Source organism: Plutella xylostella, chromosome 5, assembly GCF_932276165.1.
Source record: "Plutella xylostella chromosome 5, ilPluXylo3.1, whole genome shotgun sequence".
In the NCBI taxonomy this organism is placed as follows: domain Eukaryota; kingdom Metazoa; phylum Arthropoda; class Insecta; order Lepidoptera; family Plutellidae; genus Plutella; species Plutella xylostella.
In genome coordinates, this window is record NC_063985.1 from 9,047,319 (window position 1) to 9,060,559 (window position 13,241).

Genomic DNA, 13,241 nt, shown 5'->3' on the forward strand with positions numbered 1-13,241 from the left:
ACTGATATGGCATGAAAACCCTACTGTTTATTTGTATGCAACATACGGCTGGAATACGCCTTCTCATGCTCTTGACTTGACATGCCTCCACAAAGCGCGTAATTGCATAGTGGCAAGCTAGTAAGTAACGTACCCGCCTGTAGCTAATTGTTTTATTAATTCAACATGATTGTGCTGTTGCCAACTGCATATTGTTATCGATCACTAAACGTCTCATGGCAGGAAATTATTATTTAAATTAAGTATATAGTGTAGATATATTATGCAAATGTATGTACCTATGGTCGGCCGGTGTACCTATGCGTATAGCCATGCGTTAGTGCAGTTATTTATGTATCGTGCCTACCTATAATACCAAGATTACAATACCTATTATAAACGTTTGCAAGTATAAGAATAAGAATAATATTTATTCAGAAAACTATAGGTACGAGTTAAAAATAGGTCAAATCTTAATGCTAAAGGTAGGTGAAATACTGCTCTGAACTAGGAAATAACCATACATATACATACATAACATAGAAAATAAGTCACTCTATGCAGTTGCGGAAGCCTCCAGACTACGTCACACCTTATAGAGTGTCCTAATGCCCCAAAGAGCAGTCAAGGAGACCTGATGAAGGCCAATGATCTCGCAATAAGAGTAGCAAAACACTGGAGTAAGTTAGCTTAGTGCATTTACACGATAGAAGAAGAAGTATGGATGAATGGATGGTTATTAGTCTTTCACGGGAAAATGCCTCAACCAATTATTATGAAATTTCAAATATCAGCAGCAGCATCTATAGGTACAAAAAATATCTGTGTAGCGGTCGATAGATATACCCACGTACATTACGTTCAAGGGAAAAGGGAAGCAATTCCACATGTCAATCAATGCCAGCGTAACTCCAGTGCTAATGTTTGTTACTTGTGTAGGAATGAAAAATCAATGGTCATTATTTTCACTTGGTGATGTTAATGTCATCATAGAAAAATTTTATCCTCGTTACCAATACCACGTTAACTCTTCAACTAACAGTTTCTAAAAAAAAAACATTGTTTGATCTCAGTGATACGGACGGACATAATATTTATTTCGACTAAAAACACTGATATAATTTAGACTATGTGGTTTTCCCTGTTTTGCATTCCATTGTAACTTGTTGTATTCCTTCAACTTATAATTTGTAATCCAAGTGACGCTGAAATTTTTATATAGAATACCTATACAAAGTAAAGTGAATAAAGAAGACGGCTAGAAGTTAAATTAAACTTCTTCCACCTTCCTTCTACGCAAAACTTTGTAGCTGTGACAAAGTTAAAATATTTAATTTCTCGTTTGAAAAGAAATGACATATTATAAAATTATATGTTCTTAGGTATTACGTTGTATTACCTGCATATGTTTTGTGGTTACGGCTTACCCAGTCTCGGGGCTCGATAGTGCAGCATGTGGTCACAGGAAACCGCAACAGCCGACACCGCCGCAGCCTTACAAATATCTTATTATATCCGGTAATATAGTAAATGGCAACGGATGATGAGTAGCAACAAGGAAGGCACTGTTTAGTGTAGTGTGTATGTGTGTACACGCAGAGAAATTGGTGACAAACAGAACTACTAAATCGATTAGTTGAATTAGGTTACAACTTTTCTAGTTTGAAATACTGTGTCCTTGTTATATCTACGACTAATTATTCACTCTTACTAATCGTATGTTTCGTTATATTATTTCATTTATGTAGCACACAAAAAATATTATTGAACTAAAACATCAATAATTATTGCATCCTAAACAATAATTATGTTAGTATGTATAATAATGAATTGTGTGTACTAAGAAACAGGGATTCACAGTCACTAAATGATCTAGTTCCGGTTAATGATTTAGAATGTTACTGGTGGACTACGAGTGTGTCTGTATCAAAATAATAATCTTTTTATTACAACTAAGTTATTGTTTGCAGTACATATCGTTCTAAGTGTCGTATAATTTGTGTTTAATTTGGTTTACTTTTTATGTAGTGGTTTTGCCTAACAAGAATATTATATTAAAAACCACCCCGGAAATAGTAAACGGAACAATGTATGTATTAATGAGTGCTATTCTGTTAGCGTGTTTTAGATTATTTAAAATAATAATGTTACATTAACAATCGAGGTGGTATTCATAGCTAAGTATCTTGTTCTGTTTATATTATGTTTTGTAAATCATCATATAAGCCATCATAAATACTGTTTGGCCGCCATTGTGTCTTTGACCACGCTCACCTAGCGCTCACTGATTATAAATTATTTGTTTTTGTGTATTCTACGCTAAATTTGACGTGATTTTGTGCGTGATGTCCGATGACGTTGACGGAGATATCCCACAGCTGTTGCAGCAGTGGGGTTTGTGGGTTTACCTCAGTATATTGATACGTTTCAAATTAAGTTTGTATCTCTACCTATAAATATTAGTGATTTGATTGTATTTTTTTGATTGGTAATAAAATGTACGACTTCATTAACATTATGGTTATATTATAAGGTATACCATTTTAAATATTTTAATTTAATCTTTTGTTTTTTAGCGATGAAAATTACGAGGAAATGGAGTCAATATAATAATGGTTTCTGGGAAACATGCAGGACGAAAATCAATTATGGCGACCATCCAAAGCTAAGAAAAAAGGACAGAAACTACAGCACTGTTAATGCTTTCATATCATAACTGATCTGGATATTGATCTTCAACAACTTAAACAAATAAGTACTTACATCATTTTTAAAAAATCCTGTTAAGTATCCGATATTTATTCGAGTCTGATATTTAATTGATCTCAATTTAAGATAAGTAATTATAATAAATCAAGTGGTTACAATTACAATACAACCCAGATGATTATATTGAGAAGAATTAAGAATATAAAATAAATGTCATTTTTCTATGTACTTCATATTTTTATTTTTGATTCCAGAGAGCTACTATTTCGTATGCCTGTACCTACTGTTTTAGGGGTCGGTGCCGACAGACTACGGAAAAATCCCCGCGGAAATTTCGAGGTAATTGAAAAATTAACTATGTCACCATTTTTTGATATATTTTGTAATTTAAGCTATGGTGACATAGTTAATTTTTCAATTACCTCGAAATTTCCGCGAGGATCTTTACGTTGTCTGTCTGCGCCGACCCCTAAACAAGTAGGTACTGCATACGAAATAGTAGCTGTAACAATATCTAGGATGCTAGTATTACAATGTGTATTGTACTTGTTACAATAAACATACAGCTAGCGTTGCAATACGAACAGTAATCATTAAAGTTCGAGTCGTTATATAACACAAATTCATTAGTAGATACAGCAAAGTATTTAGTAAACCCAAAGAAAAAAGTGTTTATGGTTACCAGATTGCATAGTAGTCCTAACAATCGATCTAGTAATCTTTACTTGACAATGGTTACAATTACATTGGTATTGTAACAGTCGCGTAAGTTAACTTGTAGTTAGTATTAAATTGTTTGGTCGGTTACACTAAACATCTAGTTGTTATTAATAAACCGACAGGTAAAATAATACCAGAATCGTTTTAGTAAAGTTAACTTCGCGAGTCTTGCTGTCACGTTTGCAAACAGAAGTTCTAGTTACAGTAGCGTTTTTTCTCGTTTAGGTAGCCAGATATTTCTCTGCGTGTAGTGTGCAAATAAAGTATTCACTGCACCATTGTCTAACTATCCGTATTTTCGCAATCATACATATACTTTATGCCTCACAAAGAGTGGAATTCCATCATACTTTCGAACTAACGTACATTGGAATCATAAACTTTATAAATAACAATCAGCGAAATTTCGTACTTCGAAATTTAGTAGCGGAGTCGATCGAATTATCCTACGACATAATATAAAGATACTCTTCCCAATCTCGCCAGCTCACCATATATACGCTAGCCATGCGCCAATACCGATCGGTGTGTTATACACGCAATGAATTAGTTTTTAAACTAATAATGGTCTGATATTAATTTCCGTCTGTTTGTTTTATTGAATAGGTTAGTTTACACTAAATCATATTATTGGATTGGAACCGAAAACTTGAGTTTACGGGTATGCCGATTTATTTACGTAGGTTGGGTTTGTTCGTCAATATTTTGATGCTAATGAAAATCGAAAAAGGGCTACGCCATTCTCCTTATTCGATATACAAAATTATGTAGAGTACGACAGCATTAATTTCGCTAGAGAAATAATTACGAACACTTTCCATAAACCTCACATCACCTCCGTAACATGGAACATTATGTAAAACTTAGTTTTATATTGTAGTGTAGATATAAGTTACAAGAACGTACTCAACGCTCTCTCACCTTATTATGCCATCTTAGCGCAAAAAGCGCTGCCCTGTTTTATCCGAGGGCGCTAGCTCAGCGCTTTCTGCTGAGGGTGCTCGCTGCACTCGGTAACGAATTTAAATGTCGATCCGAGAAGCTCGCTGCATTCATTACAGGTGACACTTCACTCGATCTTATACTCAGCATTTTTAAATGTTATTGTGTCGGTACTTATAACTGTTTTAGTCTTCTTAAATTTTAGCGCTAAATACGTTTTTGATTGTCTCAAATATGCAGTAATATTGAAATATATCGTCTAGGTTTCACGCGGTGACGTTGTGAACTTGAAGTTGTCGGAATACATAATTTAAATGTGTTTGTATCATAAACCAAAGCGGGTAAAGTGTAATGGTACCTACACCATAAACAGCATTTCTAAAAATCCAACTCGCGGACTCGTGTTTTTCAGCCACAGAAGTAAAAACGTTCTTTTCATTTTGTTTCAGGTCTACAAGAGCTGCCGAAATGCTTCTAACGGGTTTGTAAGAACATTTTTTCTCAAAATATCTTATATTATGATTTTGCATTAAACTTTTCCTCTCATTTCCTTGTCCCTAAAAAGTAATTATCCTTATTATTACTGCAAAAGATGTTCTGCTAAAATTTTTGGGTCTCTGCTGTAAAGAAATTTGCGGTAAACATCATAAAAAGCCCACTCAAGTTAGTTTCCCAACTGATCATTGTACATAACGCATTTACCGTTATACTATGTAAAAGCTTGTTTTATAGAATTTCAGTTCATAAGCAGTAAGTACCGTCCTAGTTTATATCCCTACTAGCTATCACTGAACATGGTCTCGTTCATTCACGGGCAATGAAAAGGGTCCACTGAGAAAAGCACCAAATTATTCCTAAACGGAAAACGCTAGCTTATATCATGACACCTTCGCAAACATTGAATTACATTTAACAGAGCATCAGGATTGTACCAACTAAAAACAGTAATATTTTTTTCAAAATGTTTGAAAAAATTGGGATCGTTTGGTGTCGGAATTTTGTGAGTGGAACTTTTTCATTGCTTGTGAGTGTATTTCCTTAATATAATACTTTATGCAACAATTAGTTATGATTGGATATAATACATTCATATACGTTTCATTCAGCTGTGTGACTTATCAGATCGTCACGATATATCACAGGCTCGTTTGGACTTCTACAGTGTTCTGGAACCTTCCATTTTCAGCAGATCTACATTTAAAATGAATCTTAGCTCGTCATGTAATTCTGGCCCTTCTGCTTACGGAAATAAGGGCTACATCAACTAGTTTAGTTTACGTCTCTCATCGTACGTACAACCACAATAAGGGGTCGTTGCTGCAAGTTGTTAAACTTTTCTATGTCTTTGAAAGCAAGGTTCTTTTAAAAAGTTCTTAGTGGCAAGACGTTGTTAATTTGAAGAAAGAAGAGCATAGAAAAAGGGAAGACGTTAACATTATCGTAAAATTAGCGTTTATTTAGGTAAAAATAATGCATAATGTACATGGTTAGTATGTAATATCTAAAAAGACTGAACTAAATTTATAATACACAATTTGCAATGATATCAAAACAAAAGAGAAGAAGACCTCTTGTTGTTTCTTAAACTCATTCATAAAAAGATAAAGTATTGTCTAGAATTATCTTCTCGTGTTAAAAAAGCTAAATTATGAGAGGTTATTTTTCTTCTCGTGATACTTTACTTTAATAAGTACAAGTACTCCTTACTTTATTATACTGGATGAAGAATTGTATTTATCATGCCATTTTTGGGGTGCACCTTTAAGGTTTAGGAACTCATGTAGCCCTTTGTAAATATACCCACGATTAGGTAATATGTGACTAACTAAACGACGATTGTCCTAGAGGTTTTTGTTGCATTAAAATTGATTTAGCCGTTGATACTTCCTTGGTTTTTTTTTAACTTCGATTGGATTTTTAATTACGAAGGCGGCTGTGACTGCCTTTCTCTGACAGCATTCATTAAAATATCTGAAGAAAGTTTCGGCCCCATAACTTCTATAAGATATGTTTAAATATGCTGTTGGAGAATTTACCGGTATAAAAATTTAGACGACCCTTGACATTATTAAAATTAAATATATTTAAATATTTAGAATAGGATAGAATAGAATATAACTTTATTGAACACCACATAAATCAGACATAGAAAAACATTGGTACTTATAAAGTATTAATGATTTACATCTCTACTTATTAAACTTATTAAACTTAGACGGCACCGTAGCTAAGGCGGTAGTGAAGCTGCTTCTGAAGCTGAGGGCCGCGGGTTCGAATCCCGCCCAGGGCAAACATTTGTGTGATGAGCATTTGTGTTTGCCTTGTGTCTGGTTGTCGTTTATATATTCAATATGTATCTATCTATGTATTTGTGTAGATATATCAGCTGTCCGACACCCATAACACAGGTTCTACCTAGCTTGGGGTCGGATGGCCGTGTGTGAGATGTCCCCACATATTTATTTATTTATTTATTTATTATTTATATTTCTCCTAGGCTTCTAAAGAAATTATTAATATAGGAAATCGTGAAGCGTACAACTTTACATTCTCAATTATTCTAGATGCCAGGTACAGCACTTACAGCACAGTATTAGCAGTTCGCTAGAATTAAATTACTAGCAGTAATTAGAGAGAAGTATTAAAAACTTATTTCACGCGTCCAGAGTACACTCAACCTCTTTTCAGCAGATAACTGTACAAGCCCAAGCGGAAGCTCGCTAATTGGCGAGACGAAACCTCCAGGGGGTTACTCTAGCATACGGAAAACTAAGTTTCAGAATGATGCGCTCCTGCGCTAACCACCACTATCTAAGTATTAAGCGTAAGATCCAGAACTGTATACAATCGGGTATACAGTTCTGGATCTTTCGATTTTTAACAAACATTATCAAGCTAGAGATAGAGTAACCCCAGCCGCGCGGCCGGCGAACCTCACCACCCCCGGACTTTCAATTAGTTAACATTACTACAAATTAAATTCAATGTCTTATAATGTTCTAACTCGAATGAACCGTTGGAAACGCTAAAATGATTCTACCTTCGAATTCGTCTGAATAACTAAAATGACACTTTCAATTTAGCGTTTTCCGAAAGCGTCCTGGAATTTTCCAATTAAATTATATTCGGGTCACATTTATTTCTGAGCTTCTATTGCTAATAAGGAAAGTAGAACAAGGTGGTTATAGCATTGAGTGGCTAGGAGCGATATATTTCTTGCCGCTTTAAAATTTCCTCGGATGTTTAATGAGTTTTCGGGATCTCTCATTATAACTCATAGATCTCTACATAACGTAGACAGTAAGAGATAGCATGCTGTCGCATAGTTAGATATTCTTGTCGCTAGCACTAGCAGTCTATTTCACGGTACGTGGCCTTCCGAGAGGCAGGAGAGGTTTCTCGGACAAAAGAAAATATTTTCTGCTTAGTAAACTGAGCAGGTAGAGTCTACCGCACAAAAATGTTCCTCTCTCGAAAACCGTCTTGAATTTCTCGCTACAAATGGCATGAAACGGAAGTTCAAAGAACACTTCCCAACCAGGGCCGACTGTACAAGGCTTCTAACGAAAGAAGTAAATTAGTTCTCGCTGGGGAAACATTAAAATAGGTCGGTTTTCTTTGTTACGAAAAAGTTTTCATTACAAGTATAAAATGCCTTGAAGAAACTTTAATGTTTCAATGTTTTTCCATGGGTTCTGCTCTACAAGAAAATACCTGTAGGTACACTGTAAAGGCTGAAATTTCACCATACTTTTAAATTTACTTGGTAATATTATCAACGATTCAAAAAATATTTTCTAAAATGGCTACAGCACTAAAATGTAGAGACCAAAATAACGCTAGGTTTAATGTTCGCGAGCACCCTCAGGCTAGCCCAGAACAAAAGGCCTGGCATCCTCCTCCGGGTCAGACGCAATAAAACCGTATCGTATAAATATGACATTAGGCGAAAGCTGTGCTTTGTCGTCGACACTCGCACCGGCGGAACGACTGTCTTGAGACTCGGGCCACTGAAGCAGCGATCTAAAAAAATTGTAGGATGTAGTACCTTAAGTAACATATTTACAGATGGTGTAGGTAGATTATATACTTTACATGGTACCTACATATTATATTGTGTTAAATGGTAGGAATTCTTATAGGATAGCGTATTTGTGCAATTAATATAATAAAATAGACGTTCTTATAGAACAGGTCTTCTCCGTACTTTGCTGCAAATTTTACTCACCTTTTCGCCATAATGTTCATGAGTTGATAAATTTCTAAAAAGAGTTAAATAAATATGTTTTCCGTATTAGGACATTCACTTTCCTCAAAAAACAATTATCGGCTACTTGTGGTCCAAAGGATCAGTAACCGTATTGTTTTAAAATAATTATATAGGTAATAACGCTCCACATTTCTCAACTAACTGTATCAACCGCTAGTTGTTAAAGTCGCTTCGCTCGTGGCTCCGTCATTTAAGTGTAGTATCGATCCTAGTAGTTTGGCAGCATGCGGTGCGGCCGGCAGACAGCTGCGGAAATGAGGGTTTTGCTGATGCGCTTGTCCCACTTTACCGTAGTTAGGGGAGTTAAACTGTCAGACTTTCTAACTTTTCCAGCTCTGATGTTAAAAAACAACGCGAAAATTACCGACGGAGAAATCTATTTTCCCCCTTTTAAAAGCTCAATATAAGCAAGCTATTGTAAAAGTCTAAATACCAAAACCAGTGACCTGAAATTTCAGCCAAGTTGAGCCCTCTGAGAATACCGTTAGATATAGTAGGTTCTTAGGTGAGCAAGTTTATTGCTATTCCGATAAAAAGGTCAAATTGGGGCCTGAAACTTGGTCTAAACATTTTCGGGATAGCTTTACCATTTTGTTGAAAGTTAAACGATACGGACAAATATGCCTTTATGTGATAGCTTCACTGAATCCCAGTACCTTAAAATAGGTTTATAAACTTTTTGGTTGTTTCAAAAGTTGTAACACCTTCTATTGTTAACTTGAGCAGAAGGGTTAGCACGGGGCGCATTTTAAGACATGTCAAAAGTTCTTTGTCGCGCTCACTCTTGAGGCTGCGCGATGCGATTGAGCGCGATGCAAAACTCTTGTCACGTCTTAAATGCGCCCCGTGCTAGCCCTTCAGCTTGAGCTACCCTTCAAAACAGCTACGCGATTAAGCGCCCAACACCTGTATACATACATACACATTTTTCAGGGCGCCCGTTAGCGTGATCGTGGGCGCGAGATGAGTACGGCCGCGCTGCGGACGGACGGCGCGGGCGACTCCACGCCCGGCTCCGACGTCGGCGAGCGCATCACGCGTCTCTTCCCCAAGTGCCGCCCGAGAAACATGCAGCACCACACCGACAGGTAACCTATGCGCTCCTGGTACTTTTGCTTTGCAACTGCAAGATAATGATAATGAATAATTATGTAACAGAAACCCGGCAAAAGGATGAAACAATCAATATTCTTGTGATTACTATGTTTAGAGGAAGTGCTAATATGCCACACCACTTTGCCCTAAGGGCATGATTCCCAATATCTGGATAATCGCATGTCACTGTCTAAAACATAATTACAGAGTGTGACGGCATATCTTTTATCCCACAAACACAGGTATCCAGACATTCTGAAACAGACCCAAAGACTTAAAACGGACTAACACAGACGGACACATCTACCATTCATTCATCGTCTGCATTTAGAGCATCAATAACAGTAAATAAGCCACAAGTGCTTATCCAGAATACTGTTATATACCCATTGGTATCATTCGCAGACGGGTGTTCGCAAGAGGCGAGCACATTAGTTGACCTCATTGACACAACGATAACAGCCATGCACCGCGTTGGCACCCGCCCCAAATATTGTGGCCATTGTGATGCCGGAATGCATCGCATAAATTTAACCCTGGCACAGACCGACCGGGTAAACTGGGCGGGAAATGGAACCGTGCCTTAGCTATTCACAATTAGGATTAAGTACGTAGCTACTTAATAGTCTTTTGTTCTTCTATGTCCAAGATCTGAATTACTTACTGTGTAATAGTTCATTATATATGTATTTAGGTACGTATTTCTTTGAATGTTCAGTTGACGAAAAGCTTTTAAATTAATTTGTATATGTAGTACCTTTCCAAATTCTATGTTAGGTGTTGTATGTTATGAATAATGTCGTACATCGTACATGCAATTAACCTAAAGTGTATTTTTTATTGATATAGTACAAGGAAGGCAGTGGCATTTATTGATCCATGTAAATAACTGTACCAATTTAGTTCATTTAAATAAAACCGTTTAGTTAAAGTTCCAATTGTATCACTTTGAATTAAAACAACAAAACCGCCGCGCCGTAGCAAGTCACTAACTGGGTGGGACAGATCTATACTGGAGTTTAATTATCTCCGAGTTTGCTTATTGTCATGTAAATACATGGTTGCCGCTCTAGTCCCTTATTTCGAATGCGTTTCTCTTTGAATACTAACAATTTGGGTGTTGTTGACAAAAGCTTTGCTCGACTGCTCTAGTGAATAATTATGCAATTTCCAGAGGGATAGATCTCCAAACGTTAGTGATTACATTAAACATTATTTAAATATGTGACTACAACGTTAGCAAATTACATAAATACAAGGTGTTCGTGAAGTTATGGATCAAACGAAAGGGGTTGACTCAGGGGCTCTTTTTTAAAGCTTTGGAAAATTCACGAAAAGTGTCTTTTTACGAATTCCCAGAAGTCTTAGAACATTATTATTATAAAATAATACTTTTCGTTTGACCCATACTTTCACGGACACCCGGCAAGCCTGTCTATAACACTATCACGTTTATTTCCATGTTTCATATACGTTCGTGTTTTCTTCCCTAGACTGAACTCAGTGTTGGAAGGTCGTAACGACCACAACGTGAACGCGTTGTCGTCGGACGAGGACCGGCGCGACGACCCCGCGCAGCTCGTCATCCTCAACTCCAAGGGAGGCACCTACAAGCTCAGGGACTCCAGGTAACATCTACATTATTCTACAGGGTGTTGCAAAAAGGATATACTAAGTCGAAAGGGGTTGACTCAAGGGGTAATTCTAAGAAACTTTTTTTCTACGAGTTTTGAAAATTATTTAGACTTAGTATACCCTTTGTGAAACACCCTGTAGATATTACATTCAGTTACAAGGTAAACCTTACCGACGTTTACACAACAGGAGCAAGCGTGGATAGATGTGAAGAATGTTAGGATGTATGCATACACGTGAACCTCGGACGTCGACAGCTAATTTAATCAGCTGAAACGATACCTGCTCGATATAAACGAGCGGGACTTATCCACGATCTTAATCGAGCCTTCTCTTATCGTGTAAACCCAGCTTAAATCTTCAGAATTTGTATCATGTTGAAGTCCTCTGTTTGCGTACCAAACTTTATGAATAGAATGTCCTTGAAACGATACCAATCAATCGAGAATCTGCAAGTCCAATACACTGAAATGTCACGATCCACTTCCAAACAGACAACCTCGACAACGCTTACGATAAAATACCCATAAATACCGCCCACGTCTCAGCGCCGAGGGGGATTATAACGTGACCAGTTTTTGTTCTCTATCGATTACTTTTAATTAGCCTTCAGGTCGTTACAGCTAGTCGGTTTTGTTCCAGGATAATAGAAATAGCCGGCGGGCGGGAGTTGTACTCCCAGAGCCGGACAAAGGCGGTGAGGAAGCTGCGGCACAGCAACACGCATAAACACAACCTGCGGAACAAGGCAAGGCCCGGGAAGGACTCCACCGACTACACTGATAATGTTAATACTGAGGTAGTTTATTATTATTACTGTAAAAAAAAATTCAACTACCCTTAATGATTGTAAAAAAATCGGAAGCGCGATAGGGTAGAGAATAGAAGATTTTTTTATTTCTATATAGAGAAACTGAAATAATTACACCCATTTTAATTACAATATAATATAAAAATTACATTACATACCTACGCATAAGTACGCGTAGTTCTGTTTAGTTTCTGAAAATAATCGTCCTCACTATGCCCAACTGATTATGATCGTCCATCATTCGAAATCAGCTACAAAAAATTGTTTCAAGAATACGACTTTCTGACTAGTTCATGGGGTAGCTCATTTGTAATCGACTCAGATTTGTTGAGTAGCGTAAATAACAAATGTTTTTTCGTCTATTTCTGAACAATCTACAGAGTAATTTATATTGGTACGCTTCCGTCCATGTGACTCCATCTTGGCGTTTTTCCAAATCTCAGAAACCTTATTTAAGTTTAGTGCTTATTCTATTGATCTGGCGGTTTTAACATCCATTCCACTTACGCCAAAACATCGTGAGGCTTACTGTAAATGAGTACTTAATCCGTTTGAGCTTTTAAATCTTACAATAATACCGATGTGGATTACCTATATATGTATGTTAAAAAAATAAATACCTATATGGGTATCGGTGATGACGATAAAAGCGAAAAAAATATAACTTAAGTCGTTCATATGTATAATTTTCCCGCTTCTCAATCCCTAAATTCAGAACTTATGCACAATTATACAACTTTATCACAATATTAATAATTTATTCCATTCATTCCAGATACCCCTGCACAGGATAAACAGTGAGCCGAAGAAGATGGTGTCCCGCCACACATCGCCGACTTACACCAACGGCGATAGAGAAGCGATCATAGAGAATAACTTCTCCATCCCCAAAAATAGCTCCCCGATCCTAGACCCCAGGGTCGCGAACGACCTCAGCACTAAGGGAAGCCCTATAGCCGTGGTGGCCGATGGTGAAGTAGTCGTGTTCGACGATAATGAGGACTGGAAAGGTTAGTTTATTTTGACCGTTGTTTTCTTATGTACTTAATTGAAAAAAATGCTGTAAATGTTCGCATAGGG

At 36.9% G+C, this 13,241-nt stretch overlaps 1 protein-coding gene across 1 annotated transcript in view; it reads left to right on the forward strand.

The window, feature by feature from the left end:
- LOC105382612 (amyloid-beta A4 precursor protein-binding family A member 1) overlaps positions 1–13,241 on the forward strand; it is a 109,411-nt gene that overhangs the window by 74,110 nt on the left and 22,060 nt on the right. The window contains exons 3-7 of the mRNA XM_048633225.1: positions 4,800–4,835; positions 9,554–9,708; positions 11,209–11,343; positions 11,993–12,149; positions 12,937–13,171. Coding sequence (XP_048489182.1) covers positions 9,584–9,708; positions 11,209–11,343; positions 11,993–12,149; positions 12,937–13,171 — 652 coding nt within the window. The 5' untranslated portion in view covers positions 4,800–4,835; positions 9,554–9,583. The remainder of the gene's footprint in view (positions 1–4,799; positions 4,836–9,553; positions 9,709–11,208; positions 11,344–11,992; positions 12,150–12,936; positions 13,172–13,241) is intronic.